Source organism: Labrus bergylta, chromosome 22 (genome assembly GCF_963930695.1).
Source record: "Labrus bergylta chromosome 22, fLabBer1.1, whole genome shotgun sequence".
Lineage (NCBI taxonomy): Eukaryota > Metazoa > Chordata > Actinopteri > Labriformes > Labridae > Labrus > Labrus bergylta.
In genome coordinates this window covers 14,685,560-14,706,438 of record NC_089216.1, presented here as the reverse complement: position 1 = coordinate 14,706,438, position 20,879 = coordinate 14,685,560, and the positions used below count along the sequence as shown (strand labels likewise).

Genomic DNA, 20,879 nt, shown 5'->3' with positions numbered 1-20,879 from the left:
TTACACAGGTGGCGCTCTTTATGCTCATTAGCTGAAGTGGTCCAATGAAAGTCACACTCCCCGTGATGATGGCCGAAACAACCTGCAGCCTTACAGGTCAGTGAGACATCAATCAACTCAGTTTTCATTTGGTGATTCACTTCAGACTAAAGTCAAACTTCATACCATAATACGTCTGTCTCGATTTCTAGGGGAAACAACATGTCCCGCCTCCAGGTATGCTGGTCTCTGATTGGTCCAGAGACAGCTGACGAAACCGACCATTGAACTGTAAACATGTACCAGAGTCATCATGTGTGTAAAAATAAAGAGGATTCAGCATGAAGTGGTTTGAGTCTTTAATAGTGAACCGGTGAACTCTGTCACACCTTCAGCAGTGGGCTCAAGGCCAGGATCATTTTGGTAAGCACACAGCTGTTTGGACCTAAACGGTGGAATAAGACATGTCAAACTGTAAAGACATAATAATGGTCATACTTGACGAACTGATGGTCATAAAGATCCAGTACATTCAGCCATGAAACACCCAGAATCCACCAGACGACTGCCTCAAGACAACCCACAGGTCCCACGAGAGCGTTTCACGTCGTTTTGCTTGATTTGCTCACTTCTCGGAGTTTTGTGCAATGAAACTCTGGCAACACGTCAGCAGCAGCAACAGACCTGACCTGAGTGATGGTAACGTCACAAGTGTCGCCAACGTTCTTGCCAACATGGAGCACGCCGTAAACTTGGTCAAAGTAGACATGAGAAGAAACAATACCCTAACCCAAACGTAAAACATTTGAGTTCTGGTTTGTATTTGATTTGATTTATGCAGAAAACAGTGTCAGACTTCCTGTTGGGTATGATGCATGATCACCACCGCCATCCTCCTTCATACACGGCCTGCTCCGACCTCCACCTCAGCGGCGAGGAAGTGTGGACAACAGGAATGCGAGAAATACAAAGGAGAAATCCTTCCTGCATCTTATGCCATATGCTCTTTTGTGAAGCGTCTCGAGATAACACTTGTTGTGAATTGGCGTTATAAATAATAATTGATTGATTGATCAGATTCTTAGCTGACTATGTGCAAATACATATCACACAGTTGTCTTATTGTCATGACAACCAGCACAGAGTGATGACTGACAGATTGAACAACTAATCATTTTCTGGTGCCTGTGTCACTGGTTTGTTTCATGTGTAGGCGGGGCTACGTTGGAATAATAACATGGAGCCTGCTATCGTGCTACAGAGCGCTAAGATTAAGTGTTTGCGTCGGCGTGGAGCCTTTGGGTATGAAGCTGTGGAGCCGAGGATCTACCCTGAAGACATGAATGATTTTGGTGTCCATGTTGTCATCACTTGACCACCTGGATGATCCTCTGAAGACATGGTGTGTTCCTCTGAGTTTTTATTATTCGGGTGCAGAGACACCTTTTATGTTCAGGCTGTGGGGGGGTGGTTCCTTTATGGCTCTAGGCTGGAAGTATACTCCAAATGAAATCAGCCCTTGTCCTAAACCACCATGATGTGTAGCCAAAACATGAGGTCAATGCGGAAGACGATTCATTGTTCAATATGTGCACCAGCTCTGATTCTAATTCCTGACTCCTACAGCTCTAGCTAACAGGTCATCAGGAACTGGTACTGATCCTAGCTAACAGGTCATCAGACCGGGACCTTGTCCTGATCCTAGCTAACAGGTCACCAGACCACGAGCTGGTACTGATCCTAGCTAACAGGTCATCAGACCGGGACCTGGTACTGATCCTAGCTAACAGGTTATCAGAACTAGGACCTGGTACTGATCCTAGCTAACAGGTCATCAGACCAGGACCTGGTACTGATTCTAGCTAACAGGTCATCAGAACTAGGACCTGGTACTGATTCGAGCTACCAGGTCATCAGGCTAGGACCTGGTACTGATCCTAGCTAACAGGTCATCAGAACTAGGACCTGGTACTGATTCTAGCTAACAGGTCATCAGACTGTGACCTGGTACTGATCCGAGCTAACAGGTCATCAGAATATTACACTCTGATATGATTCTTATAATAATCAAACCATAATGATATCTGTTTGTTACCACGGCAACTAAATTAGAATAGAAGTCCTGGACCCAAAACACTGGGCCGTTTATTGATTGTAATTAACAGGAACTACACATGGTCTAAACCCCAAACCTTTCTGGACCCAAACCATCTTCACTACTCTTTCATTCTATGGATCTTTAAAATTACAGATTGTACCGTTTTAAAACACATGGAATCAAGAAGTATTGAACGTTTGGAGGTTATTTTATAACTCATCAACAAAAATCCGATGTTGAAACGATCATCCTTCACTCGGACACCAATCTGCACATCTGATGGCACGCTATTCTAAATATATGCCCAGTCCTTTTCTGTTTGGAGTCTGCTGCCAGCTGAAAGAGAGCCAGAGGGCGAGAGAGTGAATAGAAGAGTGAATCAATGAGAGAGAGAGCCACACACACACACACAAAACAACATCGCTCTCATTGGCAGGAGCTGACCACCCGGCCAAGCCTGACACCTCATCTCAGAGCATCAAAGCATGATGGAAAAGTACCAGAGTTTGTGAGTGTGTGTGTGTGTGTGTGTGTGTGTGTGTGTGTGTGTGTGTGTGTGTTTTTGTGTGTGTGTGTGTCTGTGTCTGTGTGTGAGCAGACAGTGTTTGGACTACAAATGCCCTCACAGCTCACATGGCCCATTGATAGATTATTGGAACATGTCTAACATTTCTGTGTTAGCCTCCTCAAACCACGAGCCCATACTGACACCCCCCACCCCACCCTCAGCAGATGCGTCATGCCCGTTCAAACTGGGGGGGGCTGAAGCCCACCAACATTTTTAATCAAGATTATTCGCTGAAATTCAACAGTAAATCGCGATTAATCTCATTTATAATTGCATGTCTGAAATTCCTTTATTTCACATTTAAAAATACAAATAGTTAGGCTTTTATTTTGAATGTTTGTCCTGTCTTAACCTGGGAGTACTTTACTTGCTTTGTGCTTTTTTAAAAAAATAAAGTAAGGCCCTTCTGGTAGAGTGACGGTTAGGACATGGCTAGGGATCCCAAACTGAGGTCAAATAGCTCAAAGAAATGGTAACAAAGGTTAATGTGTGATGCACAAGGTGGATATTTGAACTCGTCAGCTGAGACATTCCAAGATGCAGCAGTGTCCTTCTTTGACATCAATGTGGCTAGAGGGAGACCGTCAGCTGTTTCCCAGCAGCCTTACCCCCAATTCACACATACTCCGTGCGTGCCGCTTGTTGTTAATTCGGTTCCTGTTTTGACGTAATGTTGATAAAGTGATGAAAAATACGATAGCGAGTCTGTATATTGTGTTTTATTTTGAAATTCACCGGATGCTCTGTGCGTTTCCTTGTCTGACTTCCTGTCCGGGCTGTCATATTCTGTCCAGCTTGACGCATGCCTGCAGCGCACTCCGGCGAATACTCGCTGCGTATTTGAAGGAGAGCAGAGCGTAGTGCTGTCGGTGGCACGTGCCAGAGACGGACCGCAGCACGCGCTGTGAACACAATGATTGACTAGAGCGGCAGCTAAGTACAACGTAGTGCGTGGCGCTAACGGACCGCGCACGGAGTATGTATGAATTGGGGGTTAGTGATGGAGAAGAAGGTGCAGCTCTGCAAGGGTTAATACAGCCCTTCTGTATATCTTCATTGTGCTCTGTGCTTTTGCATCATATCGTATCACTGATCTTTCTGTACCAGCTTCTTCTCAACATGGAGCATCTTTTCTTTTTGCACAGGCTTGTTTCTTTTGATTTGCTCTCACTGTACGGCTTCTTGTGTTTATGATTTTCATGTCTGAATTAAATGCAATAATTTCCACCAGCATCTTGTTTTTGTGTTCTTTAGTGCTGCAGACATGTCGATGTTCAGCCGCTCATTCTGTTCAAATATTCAATCGTTTAGTTTGACGTTAAGATCCCACAGACGAGGTCACAGACCCTGGAGCCTGATCTGTGGACCGTCAGTAGCTCAGCCTGTAGGGACTTAGGTGTTTGGAACCGATTGGTCCCCGGTTCAAGTCCCATTGTGGACCAAATTACGGAAGTTGGAGAGGTGCCAGGGCACTTCCAGAGTACTGCCAAGGTGTCCTTGAGCAAGGCACCGAACCCCCAACAGCTCTGGTGTGCTCCCTCCACACAGTAGCAGTGTGCAGCAGCCCCACTCTGACATCTCTCCACTAACACAAGTCCACAGGTGCTGTTTGTGCATGTGTGTGTGATTCAGGCTTATGTGTGTGAGAAGCATGTCTCTCAATAATAAGAGTGTAAAACCAGAATTTCCCTCAGGGATTGATAAGATATTTCAGAAAAAATAAATCTCTGGCCATGTTTTCACCTAGTGTTAGCATACCTGTGCTGTTGGCATACACGTGCTGTCAGTATTCCTGTGCAGTTAGCATACCTGTGCTGTTAGCATACCTGATCTGAAATACTGGCTCAGTTTGTATTTAACAGTCAGTACTTCATATCAGCACAAACCCTGATCGTCTTCCCCACCAGACCAAGAAGAACTGAAGAAGCAAACTGGGATCTGTATGAGTCCAAGTGAAGCTGTCATTGTTGTGAAATATTCATGAACAGCTGGTGGTTTGAGAAACAGCATCCAGGTGTTTGGTTATGTTTGTGGGAGACACACGCCGACCATGAGAGTCTCAGAATACTGCAGAGAGCCTCGGGCAGCTTCATGTTATGACTCACTTCCGATTGAGGCGTTAATGCTAGGTGTGAACACTGCTGCCCCCTGCATCCTCGTCCCCCTCCCCCACAGTCCTAAAGTCAGCCCCCAACACTCAGATCTTCAGAGCGGGGTCACAGAACTCTATATATGGACTCGCTTTGACTTATGTTACCAAACAGACAACAAGGATAGGTTAGGGTTAGGATCTGTTTCATATGATTTGAGTGCACGGCTGCTGTCTTCATTTCATGTTGTGTTTTTGATTCAGTCAAATCCATGGGTTTGATTACTTCTGCTCTTTATTTCTGCATGTAGCCTACATATCCGTGTCTACAACGATCATCATGATTGAAAACAATAAATTATCCAACATTTGGGGTCTTGGACTTCTATGTAGTTTGCCGTGGTATCAAACAGCTATCTATATATTTTGATAATTAGTTAGTCAATTATTAGTTATTATTAGTAAAAAGTTGAAACTCTGGTATGGTGACATCCCTACTGTACGGTTGGTCCCCCGTCACCTCGTCATAATAATAATTCCCTCTGGCCAATCAGTGAGCTCTGGTGTTTTCATGTCATCTTGAAGTATTGGTTGGCCATGATGATATGAAGAAAGCATCAGGCTCTCCCCAAAGGGATGGCTGAGAGAAAATCAAAAACAGTACCAGACTAAGTGAGAGCAGTCCAGTCAGGTGGACTGATCATGGTAACCCTGGAAACGAGTTCACACAACGCTCATTTTGTGGGTTAGGCTACATCCAGGGTGACGCCCAGCAGCTGAAACCCTTTATGAAGGAAATGTACAATAACCTCTCCTGCACTTTGTATCTCATCAGTTGTTTGAAGATGAAGATTGAAACCAGCCTGACGATGCCCCAGCTCCCAGAGGCCCTGTCCCAGGCAGGCCTCCAGTTCACGGTGGCCACTGAGGAGGACTTTGACGATATCATGGCAATGAGCCAGGACATCTACGGAGGCCTGGACTACCTGCCCACCAGGTACACCAACTGGCTGCAGGAGACCAACCGCATCGTCATCCTGGCTCGCAAACAGGGCAAAGTGGTGAGTTTGATGAACACTGAGAACGAGTTCTTAAAGAATAAGAAGACAGAAGTACAATAATAAGCATGTTAATGTGTTTCTTCCATACAAATACAGATATGTTATTAAAATGTATACTCTTAAGCTAGTTTAGAAACTTGAATGAAGAACTCTGTGGTCCAATAAGAACCGACCTGATACAACTAAGTTGCGAACATTATACTCAGGCCTCCGTTCAGCTGGTTAAATGTTCTCTGAGTGAGGACGCTTTCAGTGACTACATTAACACTGTTTTTTTTTTTTAATATAGGAATCACGTCTGATGATGGTTTCATATTATGTCTTCCTTCTCCCCCTGTGCCGCTCTGCAGATCGCTCTGGAGTCTGTGTGTGTGATTGATGATGGGGAGACCATGCTGGTTGAAGGTCTCCGAGTTGCCCCTCAGGAAAGGGGAAAAGGTGTAGCAGGAGTTCTGCTGCGCTTTTGCTCTGAGCTGGTTAAATCCAAGTACCCAGACGTCAAAGTCAGCCGCTTGACCCGTGATGATCAGCTGGGACCCAAGGACTTCCAGAAGTACCGCATCATAACCAAGCAGGTACAAGCAGCAGAAGCAGACAATAGTCCTTTCTGTTTGGTGATCGTTGTTTATCCTGGTCACTCACATTTCACCGTTCTTCTCTTCAGGGTATTCTGCTGGTTCGTTTTAAAGCTGAAGATCTCAAGCTCCGTCTGTCTGATCTCGGCCTTGGTGAACACATTCAGTCACCTTTGTCCACCTCCTTCTCTAACACTCCTGCTGTGCGTCTGGACCACACGGCCATCCACCGTCTGTACCTGACCTCTGACCTGATGCAGGGAGTCCTCCCTAACTCCACCATCATCCAGGACTGGCAGCCCTTCAAACCTCTGCCCAGTAACATGGCCATCCTGCTAAAGAAGGACATCGACTGGATGGTGGACGATGTGTCCAACCCCACAGTGGCCAGCCTCTGCACCTTCCCAATCAGGGTGCCCATTGGAGATGACTGGTAAAAATCCTTATCATGCCAAGCAGATGTTCCAAGTAGAGACAGGGATGGCAACAAAGTAGGATGCACCAATGTCTGCCAAAGTTTGTATTGATTGTACTGATGGGTGAATACCTCAGACAAAAAAGAAATGGACATGGTTACAGAAGCAGAACAGATTTATTTTGGGGCTTTGGCCTTGATTTAGAGAGGACAGTGGATAGAGTGGGAAGTCTGGGAGAGAGAGAGTGGGGAGTGACCTGCGGGAAAGCCCTGTGTCCATTTTTAATTCTATTGAGAGGTACTAAAGAAAAAAAGCCAGTTCCATCCTGTTGAAATCACTTCTAATGCATCTTTTGCATCTCCAGGTATTACCTGAACATCGACATGTTCGGTAAAGACCTGGATCTGGCTCGGCAGCAGATCTTGTGCCATCTGCAGTGCCATACCACCACCCTGAAGGGTTATGTGATGTGCCAGATGTTCGTGGACCCACCGCTCTGGAAGCCCATGGCCGATTTCTGCACCAACACCCTGAGGGTGGAGCTGGTGAAGGAGTACACCGAGCAGTGCGTGGTGGAGTCGGATGTGGTCTAGTTACTGAAGGAGGATGGAAGTGAGGACAAGATGAAGGAGCCAGAACGATGACAAGGGTCTACACAACCAGGAACGGACACAACTCATTACACACAGAAACAAACATACAGCCGTCTGCACTGAGGAGATAAAAACCAAGCAAACAACATGTGGGGAACAAAATCACTTTACAATGCAGAAAGTTTGAATCCAAACACACAAACAAATACAGGAAGTGGACATGAAACCATCAACACAGCATCTTCAAAAGGTCTGTGACAAATATGTTTATTTTAAAGGATTCACATCGTATACCATTTCGTTTTCAGGCCTACTCCAAAATCCATCAATGATTGAGATATCGCTATGACAACCACTCTTAATGGAGGTCTTAATGGTTCAAACCTTTGCAACACTAAAAACCCCAAAGGTTAATTTTTTGCTGTCACGCGTCACCAGGACGACGGCTGTCATTGATGATCTTACATGTCACCATGACGACAGCTGTCTGTGATGATCTTACATGTCACCATGACGACGGCTGTCTTTGATGATCTTATGTCCACTGGTTGTATTTGGATTGACATGTAGAGGCGTAGCCTGACACGAGTGATGAACTGGGGGAAGCTTTCTCACACCGGTAGCAGTGATGTAACCTAAAACCCTAAAACAGCAAACATGCAAACACTTCAGTTCTTTCAGCGTCTCCAACATTGGATCTCTGTTCTGTAAATATGAACTTGAATCTTAATATATTCACAGGCTTGGTTGGGTTACTAAATCTGCACAACTCTGAAGGCACTTTATGGAAACTCCACACACAGGTTGTGTCTACAATAAAAAGGAATAGTTCAGGATCAACGAGGGATTATTGACAGATCACATCGGTCAAATGAACAAGTGTTACCATAGCAACGCAGATGATCTCTGCAGAACAACAAACAAAGCGCGTTAGTGAATCGAACATGCTCGGTCCGAAGACCGACAGTTTATCCTTCATCATAGTCGAGCTTACGTCTTAGCTTTTGTCTTTTTTATTCTGATCTTTTAATGTATATATATATATGTTACTAATTTAATATTTTGACTTCTAATGCTGCAATAAGATGCTAACATGAAGGAGGAACTCCTGAAGCTGTGAGCGAACTCTAAGCTAACCTTTTTAGATTGATAGCAAGAGGTCAAACGAAACGCTGATGCTTGGATAGAAATTTGACATGTGCAGTTTGCTTTCAGCTACATGAGAAGAAGAATGATTAGCTGTTATGTCATCAAACCCCTAAAGCAAACGTTCTGATAAACAGCGTGAGAATACTAGAGCAGTACTCCGAGAAGTGACAGCAGTGTTTGAGCTAACCAGTCGTCTAGACATGTCTGCAGGATGTTGATAATAACATGGCGGGCCAAAGACAGTCCTCATTTCTGCATGACTTGTGCTTGTTCATTACAATCAGGACAGCTCCAACACAGCACTTTATTTGGTTAAGTATTATTCTGCCTCAGCGCTCCTCACCATCGACTCGACAAACCCACAAAAAAACTTCTTCCAAAAGAGACTTCCTCTTTGCAGAGGAATCTTTCCCCTCTTTATTCAACTTCAGTTAGTGACACTGAAACCAGTTAACATCACTAACTGACTTCAACCCTTCGACTAATATCAATGAAAGTCCAGCTTCGTTTTAGCCATGCTACCTTCAGGGCTCTTGAATGTTGGTTCGCATGTTTCCAACACTTTGCCCTGATCACTGGATTGATTGGATCCCACTTTCATTCAGAGGACGAATCATTGTGACGATGATGATTCTGACTTTTTTAAATGGCCACCAGCAGGTTCAGATCTGAGGATATCAGCTGTACAGTCAAACACAGATCGGCCCTAAAGTTCATTTCACATTCCTGTTCCTGCAGGATGAACCAGTAAATACTCCCACTCATCATTAAGAATCATCACCAAAAGTTCACCACATACCTGCAGCAGCCTCCATCCTCATGTGTGATAACATAAGAAACACAGTAAACAACTCATGATAACTGTCATTGTTAGCATGTTAGCATGCTGACATCAGCATTCAGTGCAAAGCATTGACCTCCCAAAGCTGTTAGCGGTGTAACCCTCATGATCCAAGGCCGTAAGCACAAAACCAGACAGTGACGTATTCATAACGACACGTTCTTAAGCCTCTAACTAAAGTTCAACCCTAATTCACAAAGATAATTATCAAATATTAAACCTTCACATGAGGCCTGAACACAGGGCTAGATGTTCTTTAGCGACTGTTTGCCCTTGTGGCGTTAAAAAGATGTCTGTAGAACGTCTACGTCATGTTCCTCTGACCCCCTAGATGTCCCTTTAAATGCAGATTTAGAGGGTTTATCTTAGAGCCGGTGGGCTGAGCCAGACACAAATCTTTTTGGGGGAAACTTTGTGGTTCATATAGAACCTTATTACCTCCCAGTGGCCTTGACCAGCGTTTATCTGGACTTTGAAACACCTTCTTCCTCTGGTATGCAATCCTGTAGAGTGTGACGATGACTGGGCCTGTTTTCTGAGAAAAGTTAAACCAGGAGTCAGATTAAGGGACAAACATGAATGAATGATTAGATTCTACTTTAGACCGGCCGTATAGTGGTCACCATGTTGCAGGGAGTTTAACAAATCTTTGTTTTTAACCAAAGAAAATCACTTGTCACTCAAACTGCTGCCCTTTGATTTGCTGCCAGCAGTGCAGGGATGATATGGAAGGCCTGACACTCTGGGAGTAACTGTTGGTCTCACTTTGTTTTCTCGTGATCTCGGAGTCCTTATGTGTATAGAAGAGGGACTCGTGTTAGCTGGTCTAAGATTGACCCTGGTCCATAAGCAGCAAGTTAAGCCTGGTAGACCAATCAGATTTCTCCTTTGCACCATCCTCCACTAGTCCTGGGTGATCCTAAGAGATCCCTATTTAAAGAGGCAGATATTCCTCAGAACTCTCCTTTGTCCCAGTTTAATCAAAGCTGGACATGCTCAGAAACCCTCAAAAGGATCCTGATCAGATAGCACATACACGAGGATCTCTGATGGGACACCCCGCTCAGACCCTGACCGTTTAGTCCTCAGTGTCCATGGACGTTAGGGGTGCAAACGATCGTTCATTAAATAATAATCGGTTACAAAAAAAATGTAATCGATAATCGTTTTGTAGTCCACATTTTTGTAAATGTTTCTTGTTGTATTGTGGGTTATGGGATAGGCCTAATTCAAAACAGAAAAAAAGGAGCACATTCAAACAGAAATAAAACTTAAGGTGCACGAGCGCAAAAAGAAAATAGATGACAAACAAAGCGCTGATAAAGGCTCTGTGCTGAAACGCGTCCGTTGTTGATCCGTATGCTGCTACCCTAACACAAATATCCCTTTAATTTACCCCTTTATGAATTCACAATGAACAAAAAGTCCCAAACAAACGCACAGAGGAGAAAGATGAAACATTTAAATTGTTCACCTGTTCTATTGTAACTTAATTTACTAGAGTAAAGTGCGCTCTACACTGCAGACTGTAGTCTTTGTTAACAGAATGTTGCTGTCAAAACAGCTTCAACGTGCGATGAGTGCACATTGATGTCTGATGTCCGCTCGCCACACTCACTACTCTAATTATAATAAAGTGTTAAAACGGTCATAAGATATGCATGTGTGAATTTTTATTTGAGGTTTGCTGTCTGTTGAAGTAAGAAATTTCCTAATTTGAACGTTAATACAATACAATACAATACTATTACTAACAATTATTAAAATCCCAAAGATTCAAAATTAATCAATAGATACAGTCGGCATCGCGTCATAGTTGGGGGCAGGGCCTCCCGTGGAGGAAAAGAATCACAGAAAAAAGAAGAACTACAAAACGATTACTCGAGTACTCGCTTTAACAAAGGGAAGAGTAATCGATTCGAGAAAATTTGGCATTTCTGCACCCCTAATGGATGTGTCACATTGATAAATCCAGAGGATTAAGTGGCCTCGATAACAGAGCCTAAAGTGACAGAATGGAGCCAGTAACCTTTGCTGACAGTATGCTCCTGAATATTCTTATCTCACATCCTGTTTCCTAAAACATGTAGTCATGTTAGTCCCATTCAGATGAGGGATGTGCGTGACTGGCTGACTAAACAGTTAAACATTGACATCACCCCAGATGATCAGCACAAGATTATTGATATTTTTATATATTGGCCATCGATGCTGGTCAAATGTTGTGCACAAGCTGTAATGCAGCCTTCCGCCACTAGCCGGGGCTGTAGCCTCAGACCAACGGGGCTTCTCCTCAGGTTCTGCTGCTGGATGTCAACCAGCGCAGAGGATGAATGGAGTGGTCTGTCAGTATTTAGATCCTTAAAATAAAGATAAAGTTGTATGTCTGCTGTGTCAGGTAAAACCGGGATATAGTGATAAGTAACCACATTCAGCTCAGACGTGGACGTTCACCTGCAGGGAGGACTGAAGGCTGGAGATAATTTTAAATTAATTGTGCTTGATTTTGACTGTTTTCTGAGAGTTTCTTACATTATACCTGTCCACTAGTCATTTGGAAACACTTACTGGGAACCAGCTGCGGACGTGTAGGAGCAATGGTTCTGAGTTCCTCATTCTATGAAGAAAAGTTGGCCTTGTAGGTCCAGTCTAGTGTCCAGTCTGTCGTCCACTCGAGATGCCCTTCCTTAAAATAATCCTTCTACTTGCCGGAGATACTGAAAGTGAGGAAGGTCTCGTGTTGCAGGAGTTGAAGGTTGGAATATAGACTGACTGGTTGATCCTCTGTGAGACTTCAGGTCCCTCCTCGTGAAGACAGCTTGTTAAAAACATACAGATGGCTCCAACCAGCTTTACATGTCATCCTCAAACAGAAGAACAGAAGGTGGTAGAACTCAGGTTTCTTTGTGGCAGCTAATCAGTCCCACCTTGGGATGAGCGATTCAACACCTTCAGTCAGGGCAGACTTTGACTTGCCGCTCGTCTTTGTGGTACGAGAGAAGTTTGGTTAGTTTGATTTTGGGATCACGAAAAAACAACGTTTATGAGACCTCATAGAGTTTGAAACTAAAAGTAATACTGATGTTAACCCCTGTGCTGAACGGCCTTCTGTTTGAATGTGAAGAATAAAAGGGCAAAGATTTCAACATGTTCATAAAGTGATGCAGAGACGTTCATATGCAGCCCGTCTCACGCTCCAAACACACACACACTAAAAGTTAGATCAATCTGTTAGTGCGATATGTTCCTTCTGTTAGCTTTACACCGTCTTAACCCCTCCCTACACACCTTCACACATGAATTTATTGTCTCTCTCTTTGTTGTCTTTTCATTATATTCTGTAATCCATGTAAATACTCGACGGTCAGTCCTGAACAGTTTCTGTGATTCCTGAATGAAGACTTGTTGTTCATATGAGAGCCTCATTCAGAAGAAACCAAACGTGAATTTATCTTTGACAACTTGTTAACTGATCACCTCAATTTAAAAAAAAACAATAAAACTTTCTCTTTCCAGTGTTCACTACATGCACACTGCTGCCACCTCACTTCCAGCATCATGACAGCATGCTAACCCTCGCCTGTTAGTGTATGACCCTCATTACAGGGGCAAAATAAATGGACATTTTTACTTTGTCTGATGTGTGGGGGTGGGGGGGGGGGGGTGGGGGGGGTTTAGTCTGCCTGAGATTTACTAATTTTCTCTACAAACTGTCTAAAGCTTCAAGTGTTCAGTTACATAGTCTAACATGGCGTCCTTTGGGTCAGTCCAAAGGGTTCTGTGTCTTTTGCTTGTAGTCTGGATGTGATCATTCACAGAAACACAGAAATCGCTCACCATCCGACCATCAGAACATTACCTTCTAAAAGTTAAAAAATCTCTTTGTCGGCAGCAGACAGAGGCCTTAAAGGTGTAATATGTGACTCTAACAGTAGATGGCAAACTTCAGCTCCAGTCTCCCAAATCAAAACAAAGCTATCCCTCAGCACACTGCCTCCCCTCCTCCACCAACTCTCTCTCACCGTTCCTCCCTTAGTGCCGTCGTTTCTACGACTGATCTCCGTTCAGATCTGTGGCCCAAAGACTAAAAAAGTATTTTCTTCGGTTTGTAAAGTCTGATGTTTCTCCGTGAAATTAATTCTTATAACGGAACTCCAACAGCTCTCGATACAGCTTCCCTGAGTGGGCGGGGCCTTCTCTCTTCCCCCCACGTGGTTTCAGGGCTCACGGTTATAGACAGGTTTCAACATGTCTGAAACATGTCTGATCCTGAGTGAAACATAAATAAACAGTAGGAAGCTCCGCCCCCGTCAGTGTGAACACTGAGCTGAGAACAACAAACCGAGAGGGAGTTTGACTCCATGATATATATTTACACAGATAATATTTGGTACCTGCTTTATGATTGTCTTATTGTCACATATTATACCTCTAAGGTCGTGTTTGGAGATTTTTAACGTACCAGCTCGTCAGTTTTAACCCTCCCTAAGTTCTTCCTAATTATCCTAAAAAGAACGCTCCTTTGGTTTGGCTAACGGTTCATTCCGTGGGCGAACAGAAAATAAGTTTACATTCATCAGATATTATTTTCTCCTCTGGGAATAAGAGGTTCACCTGTTGACAATAATTCCTCTGTGAACTCTTACGAAACTTTACGGATCAGGACAAGTTCAACGATTTTAAAAAATGATGTTCAGTTTTGATCAAAGAGTTGTGTCCAGTCGACCCAGTCATCATCACCACGTGTGAGAGAAAGCATCTTTGGGATGTTTTCAGGAGGCTCTTTGTTTCTGTCTTTCTTCGTTAATGACGGACGTAGTTCATTAGAGACACGAGTACATGCTTCATAAATGATGATCATTCCTTATAAGAAGTGTTTAACTTTCTGCCTCTGAGTTCTGCAGATTGAGATCAATCCAACATTTGATGACGTTCATTTATCTCAAGTTTAATACAACTGCAAACATGAAGAACCAATGATCTAATATTAGTCATGTCACTGTTTACTATCGTTGAGTTATCAATGTATTTATCTATAATTTAGGTTAAGAGATATCCAATTTATTCGTTTTTTTTAACTTTCAGAATAATATATTTTTCTGACGTAACTCTTAAGCACACTCTTTGGGTATTTTCTGTAACGGTCGAGAAGTATTAAACCCAATTTATTAATAACTAAAGATGCTTAATGACGTATTTACCGAACCCTGAAGGCTCAGGAAAGAAATTTAAAAATATATATATAAATCTGTGTGCACGGTTTATAAATCTGTGTGCAGGGTTTATAAATCTGTGGGCACGGGTTATAAATCTGTGTGCATGGTTTATACATTTGTGTGCACGGTTTATAAACCTGTGTGCACAGTTTATAAATCTGTTTGCACAGTTTATAAACCTGTGTGCACGGTTTATAAATCTTAAGGCACGGTTTATAAATCTGTGCACGGTTTATAAATCTTAAGGCATGGTTTATAAATCTTTGTGCACAGTTTATAAATCTGTGTGCGCAGTTTATACATCTGTGGGTGTGGATTATAAATCTGTGGGCACAGTTTATAAATCTGTGGGCGTGGATTATTAATCTGTGGGCATGGATTATAAATCTGTGGGCATGGATTATAAATCTGTGGGCGTGGATTATAAATCTGTGGGCACGGTTTTATTGGGCATAGATGCAGATAGGCTTTTCAACTTGTCTTCCCTGAGCCTTGGAGGCCTCGGTACAGATTAGAAAACAAGTGCTGGAATACACTCTGTCCTTCTCATTTCTCACGTAATTGGAGGTCGAGCTTTTCTCTGTCTCAGTCTTCAGAGATGTTACAATTTTAGTAAAAGTTTAACTCGAGCTTTAGAAGTTTCTCTGCTCAGTTGCAGAGTAACAAATCAAGTCTTTGAAACGAAACGTGTGCTTGAGTTAAAATAATGAATAATAGAATCCTTTTCCGAGGTTCAGGAACCTCACGAGGTCTCAGGAGAGAACGGGGATCCTTAGATGATAAAAACCTCAGATTTAATTCACCTGGACTGTAGAGGTGTTGAACAGGTAAATGGTTAATTAAGACATTAAATATATAAGTGATGAGTCTCTCAGAGCCTACAGAGTTCTCCATGGATTACTGCTGATTTTTAAAGCATTGATAAATGATGCATTCACCATTCACAAGGCTTTTAGTTACACTGAATCAAGGTGGAGACCATTCTCTATTGATGCAGGGTTTATGATACCCTACAGATAACATCACCAGCAGGTACATCACATGGTCTAGTGCTATGATGAGCAGAATCAGGTTGGATGTAAAGATGCTAACAGTTAGCCCAGAAATGCCCCAGACTCCATTAATCAGGGAAAATATGTCTTTAGCCATAAATGCTGTGATGTCTTTGCAGAGAGCTGCTGACATGACGGTATGTTCAGTCATTCTCTGGATTATATGCATTTTATTCTGTCTTCACTGGATGCATTGTGTGCGAGTGAGAAGCTTAAAGAAGTGCCAAATATCAGTACTGCTCCATTCTGCTAGTTAATTAGCTTCAGATTCATTGAACAAACATTTCAGAGTTATTCTTTGAGTCACTGCCTACAGAGAAAACTCATCATTGTATTCTTTTCTTTTGAGCCCAACAGCACCAATAAGTGTTCTGTGCTGGACTTTGATACTGACCTGAGTTCTTATGGTAACTTCAAGCACTTTGTTTAAACATGTGATGACTGTATACTTGGTATACTGGTGATAAAATGCTAACCCCACATTGTGCTGCAGACGCCACAGCTCATGTCATGTTCATTGTTCAATGGACGATGTTTTTAAAAGCCATTCAGTTAGTGGTTAAAGCCGCAAGCACTTTAGTTGTCTTTGGCAATAATAGGAACACTCCCATCTGCCGTGAAGTAGGGTTGTCACAAAACACCAGATTTAAAAACTTTGATAATCGATCAAATCAAACCATATTCATACCTGTTTGATACCACAGTAACTAAAACTGTTGTCATAGACACCAAACATTGGATCATTTCCTGTTTGCAGGTAAACTCCAGCACAGTGTTTAAATTACAACTCAACATTGGCAACTAACCATTAGTTAATGGAAACAAGTTGGAGTGACTAAGGAATAGATGGGGATCAAATTAGAGGAACTAACTACTACTTAACCATGAGTTAATGGAAACATTTGGTGTAGTTGTTATTTCGAATGGATACGTTCCTCTCCTTTGCTTCTATCTTATGGCATAGATGTCATTTTTTTAAGTACATCAATCATTACACTCACCAATTGTATCGTTTTAAAACATGTGGTATCAAAAAGGCATCACATCATCAGACATTTTGACAACCTTACTGCAGAGTAGCCTCTAAATATTGTTGATGTCAACAAACAAGTAACCCACGGAGCGTCTGTAGAGCAGCTCATGAATCATCTGTAGAGCAGCTAGCATCTGTAGAGCAGCTCATGAAGCGTCTGTAGAGCAGCTAGCGTCTGTAGAGCAGCTCATGAAGCATCTGTAGAGCGGCTCGCGTCTGTAGAGCGGCTCCTGAAGTGTCTGTAGAGCAGCTAGCATGTGTAGAGCAGCTCATGAAGCGTCTGTAGAGCAGCTAGCATCTGTAGAGCAGCTCATGGAGCATCTGTAGAGCAGCTAGCGTCTGTAGAGCAGCTCATGGAGCATCTGTAGAGCAGCTCCAGAAGCATCTGTAGAGCAGCTCCAGAAGCATCTGTAGAGCCGCTAGCATCTGTAGAGCAGCTCCAGAAGCATCTGTAGAGCGGCTAGAGTCTGTAGAGCGGCTCGTGGAGCATCTGTAGAGCAGCTAGCGTCTGTGGAGCAGCTCATGAAGCGTCTGTAGAGCAGCTAGCATCTGTAGAGCAGCTCATGATGCGTCGGTAGAGCAGCTAGCGTCTGTAGAGCAGCTCATGGAGCATCTGTAGAGCAGCTTATGAAGCATCTGTAGAGCAGCTAGCGTCTGTAGATCAGCTCATGAAGCGTCTGTAGAGCAGCTAGCATCTGTAGAGCAGCTCATGAAGCACCTGTAGAGCAGCTAGCGTCTGTAGAGCAGCTAGCGTCTGTAGAGCAGCTAGCGTCTGTAGAGCAGCTCGTGAAGCATCTGTAGCGTCTGTGGAGCAGATGGCCCAGCAGAATACAGAGAAGATCTTTGGTTCTCACATGAGATTCACATTCAGACCATGAACACAGTAACAGGTAAAATCAGCTGTTTGAAGGACTAATGCAGGTTTGAGTTGGTTAAGCTAAGAGTGAAAAAGTGACATTTAGATAATAGTTGACTTTCTGTGAATTCATTCCATTGTGTGAGACCTTCTAACATTTCGGAGGGAAATATTGTCCTTTTGGTTCCATTAACCTCCAGCTGTAGAGACTTTAGAGACTAATGTTGTAACCTGTAAACTATACATCAGATGCACTGCTGGAGTAGTGTGATGATAGAAGTGTGTCCGCTTCAAAGAGAACTTTATTTTAATATGCAAACCTCTATCTGTACATGAAATCCTTCTATGTGCTTCATTTGTAGTGATTGCTTTATCATGGCTTGATTGGTAATGCCTTGGACCTCCACTAGGGGGACCATGAACAAACTTTCCTCATTTGTTGTATTTTAAGTAAAGACAAGTGACGAGTCTGTGTTTTCTTTCACATTATTTTCAAGCGTTTATAGAAATGTTAAGTTTTCTTTTTGACACTTTACGTTTCATTCATGTCGTGGTGATGTCTGTGTCTCAAGATGTTTTTACAGCAGAGTAGTCATGACAACAGAATCTTAACCTTTAGCGTGAAACTGGTTCAAATCAGCTGATATCAATATCTCTCGGTGGATACCATGGCATCAAACAAACAGAAGTCATAGGCACCCAATGTTGGATCAGTTCTGTTTTTAATTTTCTAAAATATTCGACACTCTTGTCTAAATCGCACAAACACACAGGAAACATTTACAGTGTACCTTAACATTGCCCATGTTTTTATGTGATCTACAAGGTGTGCAGGAGTTTGTCTGCAGTGTTTGAAGTTATCATCTCTCTCCTACACACCTGTTTCATGAAATAGTTTTTAAAGCATCAGTATTTTATGTTTCTATCAGTCATTAAAATAACAGACTGTCTCTTTAAATCACCAGGAATAAAAAATGTTTAAGTTAAAGTATACTTCAGACACAGAGGGAAAAAAGGGACAAAATTATGATGGAGTCAGTCCACCTGCTTGCTCCCCTTATTCCAGTCTTTATGCTAAGCTAGGCTAACTTTAGCTAAATACACATTTATGATTAAGATGTCACAGGTCAAACATGGTCGCAGGGAGCGGGTTCACAGCTTTACTTTACCAAAGGTCGACCTACTCCTTTAAAGGAAAACCTTGAGGGTATGTAAATGCTAAGCCTAGCTTAGCATAAAGACAGGGTGACAGCTGACCTGGCTGTGAGATCATTGAGGTGTGTTCTGATACTTTTATCCACCTGATTCATTGAGCAGCTTTTGAACCTGAAAATGAATCATAAAGTCGCAAAACACTCTAAAGGGTTAAATGTTCCTCTAACTGCGCTGCAGAGCAAACTGCGTCTCTGAGCGTCGCTGTTGTTTGTATTTCAATGATCCATTATTCAGTCATTGAGTAACAATCGTGTCTATCTCTGTAGATCGGCCTCATTGTAAAAAGAGTCTAACTCACCAACAGGGGGCGCTAACAGCCAGTTAGAGTGAAGAAATGAGTGTCTGCTGAGAGTTGGCGGAAACAGCGCTGCAGTATTTAGAAGAGTCTGCAGGTCGCTTGGTCTGCAGGTCCCTCGGTCTGCAGGTCCCTGAGTCTGCAGGTCGCTCAGTCTGCAGGTGCCTGAGTCCACAGGTCCCTCGGTCTGCAGGTCCCTGAGTCTGCAGGTCCCACGGTCTGCATGTCCCTGAGTCTGCAGTTCCCTCGGTCTGCATGTCCCTGAGTCTGTAGGTCGCTCGGTCTTGATTGACTTGAACTTGTGAGCAGATTTCTTAGATCTGAGGTGATAACTAACTTTGTGGTGGAAACAGGTGAAGCAGCGTAGACAGACGTCTCTCTCTCCTTCCTCCTCTTGGAGAGACAAACCAAGAACAGACGGTTTACATAATCCCTCTTTAGAGGCCTGGGTCTTCCTATTGGTCTCCTACCGGCTGGATGGGCCAGAAAATCTCCAAAGACGGCTCCTTAGACACCCAAACTATCATGTAAGGCTTCAACAAAGTCAGAGCCAGACCCTGACCAGGTCTTCAGCCGAAGTCAGCTGATTATTTAAACAAACCTACCAACCCACCGGATGAGCTGGTTTCACATTAGCCTCTGATGCTAGTAATTAGCTTTAAAATCAAATACTTGTACGACTGAAAGCACAAATGAAGATTGGACCTTTAAAGACTGAAAAATCAGGAGGCCTCTGTCCTGCAGCGATATTTATCTGAAGGGGTTTAAAACTCTTTAAGGTGTTTCTGTGCTCCTTTATAATTTAGTGATCTTTACATTGAAGGGTCCAAAAACAAACGACCCTGACACTCTAATGTTTCCACGCCAACAGGACGTCAGACCCGTCACTGACCTGAGTCTGAACGGACCGTCTTTGCTCCGTTCTTTCTCTTGCTGTAGGGTTAGAAATAAAGAGCTGATTTGATTCGATCGCTTATTAAAAACAGAGATGATCTCATTTTAAAACACGTGGTTTCAGAGACTATCAGAGTATAAGACATATTGACGACCTTAAGTCAAAGGTGTTAGGTCATCTCTATCATGAGGAGCCACATGACTGAACTCTGATGATTATAACTCTTATTTTTCAGCCTGCATGGTGAGTATGTGTCACTGATTGGAGCCTGCTGCTGCCCCCTGCAGGACTGAGTCATCATGGGTTTGATCTGTCAGGTAGACGTCCAGGTGTAACTGTTCATCATGATGTTGTTCCTTCACTGATTGTTGCTGCAGCGTTGTTGTGGTTAAATCTGTGTATGTGAGTGATGTGATTTCCTGCTGACACACCTGAACACCTGTCAGTCCCAGGACCAGAGACTCACCTGTTCTCACCTGTTAGGTTAACAGCATCAGGGGTAAGTGACGCCTCTCAGAGACGGGATTAGAAAGCAGGATGAAATATTCCAGTTGATCATTCGTTCATATTTAAAGTCTGAATTTACTGTGTGTACATGAAATAATAAAGATGTAAGAAAAGCTTTGGATTGTTGTCTTCACTAACTGAATGAATGTTTTTAACAAACGTCACACAGAAATCCTTGACAGGAGCAGTGGTGACCAGCAGAGGGCGGCAGAGAGCTGTCGTTCAATCAGAGACACTGACAGGAAGGTGCTCTGTCAGCTCTTACGTAAACACATCTGTACCATGCAGACTGTGAGATTCAATCCTTCCGTTTGTTAACTTTTAAACCAACTCAGATTGTTTTGTTTTTAAACTGGTGGATAAGTTTTTCACCATCTTCACCTTGACACCTCAGACACCTCAGACACCTGAAGGCTCTGCAGACACTAACTGTGTTTCAGT

At 43.1% G+C, this 20,879-nt stretch overlaps 1 protein-coding gene across 3 annotated transcripts in view; it reads left to right on the top strand.

The window, feature by feature from the left end:
* Positions 1-20,553, top strand: part of nat16 (N-acetyltransferase 16) — a 35,130-nt gene extending 14,577 nt beyond the window's left edge. For 2 of the 3 annotated variants that reach the window (XR_010665035.1, XR_003809367.2), the window contains 2 exons: positions 9-96; positions 192-1,312. Coding sequence is in view for 1 of the 3 variants with exons in the window: in XM_020649299.3 (XP_020504955.1) it covers positions 5,580-5,795; positions 6,146-6,370; positions 6,460-6,803; positions 7,151-7,379 (1,014 nt within the window). In the remaining 2 variants the exon portion in view is untranslated. Of the gene's footprint in view, positions 1-8; positions 97-191; positions 1,313-5,569; positions 5,796-6,145; positions 6,371-6,459; positions 6,804-7,150 lie in introns of those variants that run through there. The other variant, XM_020649299.3, reaches the window with a different exon arrangement.
* The last annotated feature ends 326 nt before the right edge of the window (positions 20,554-20,879 follow it).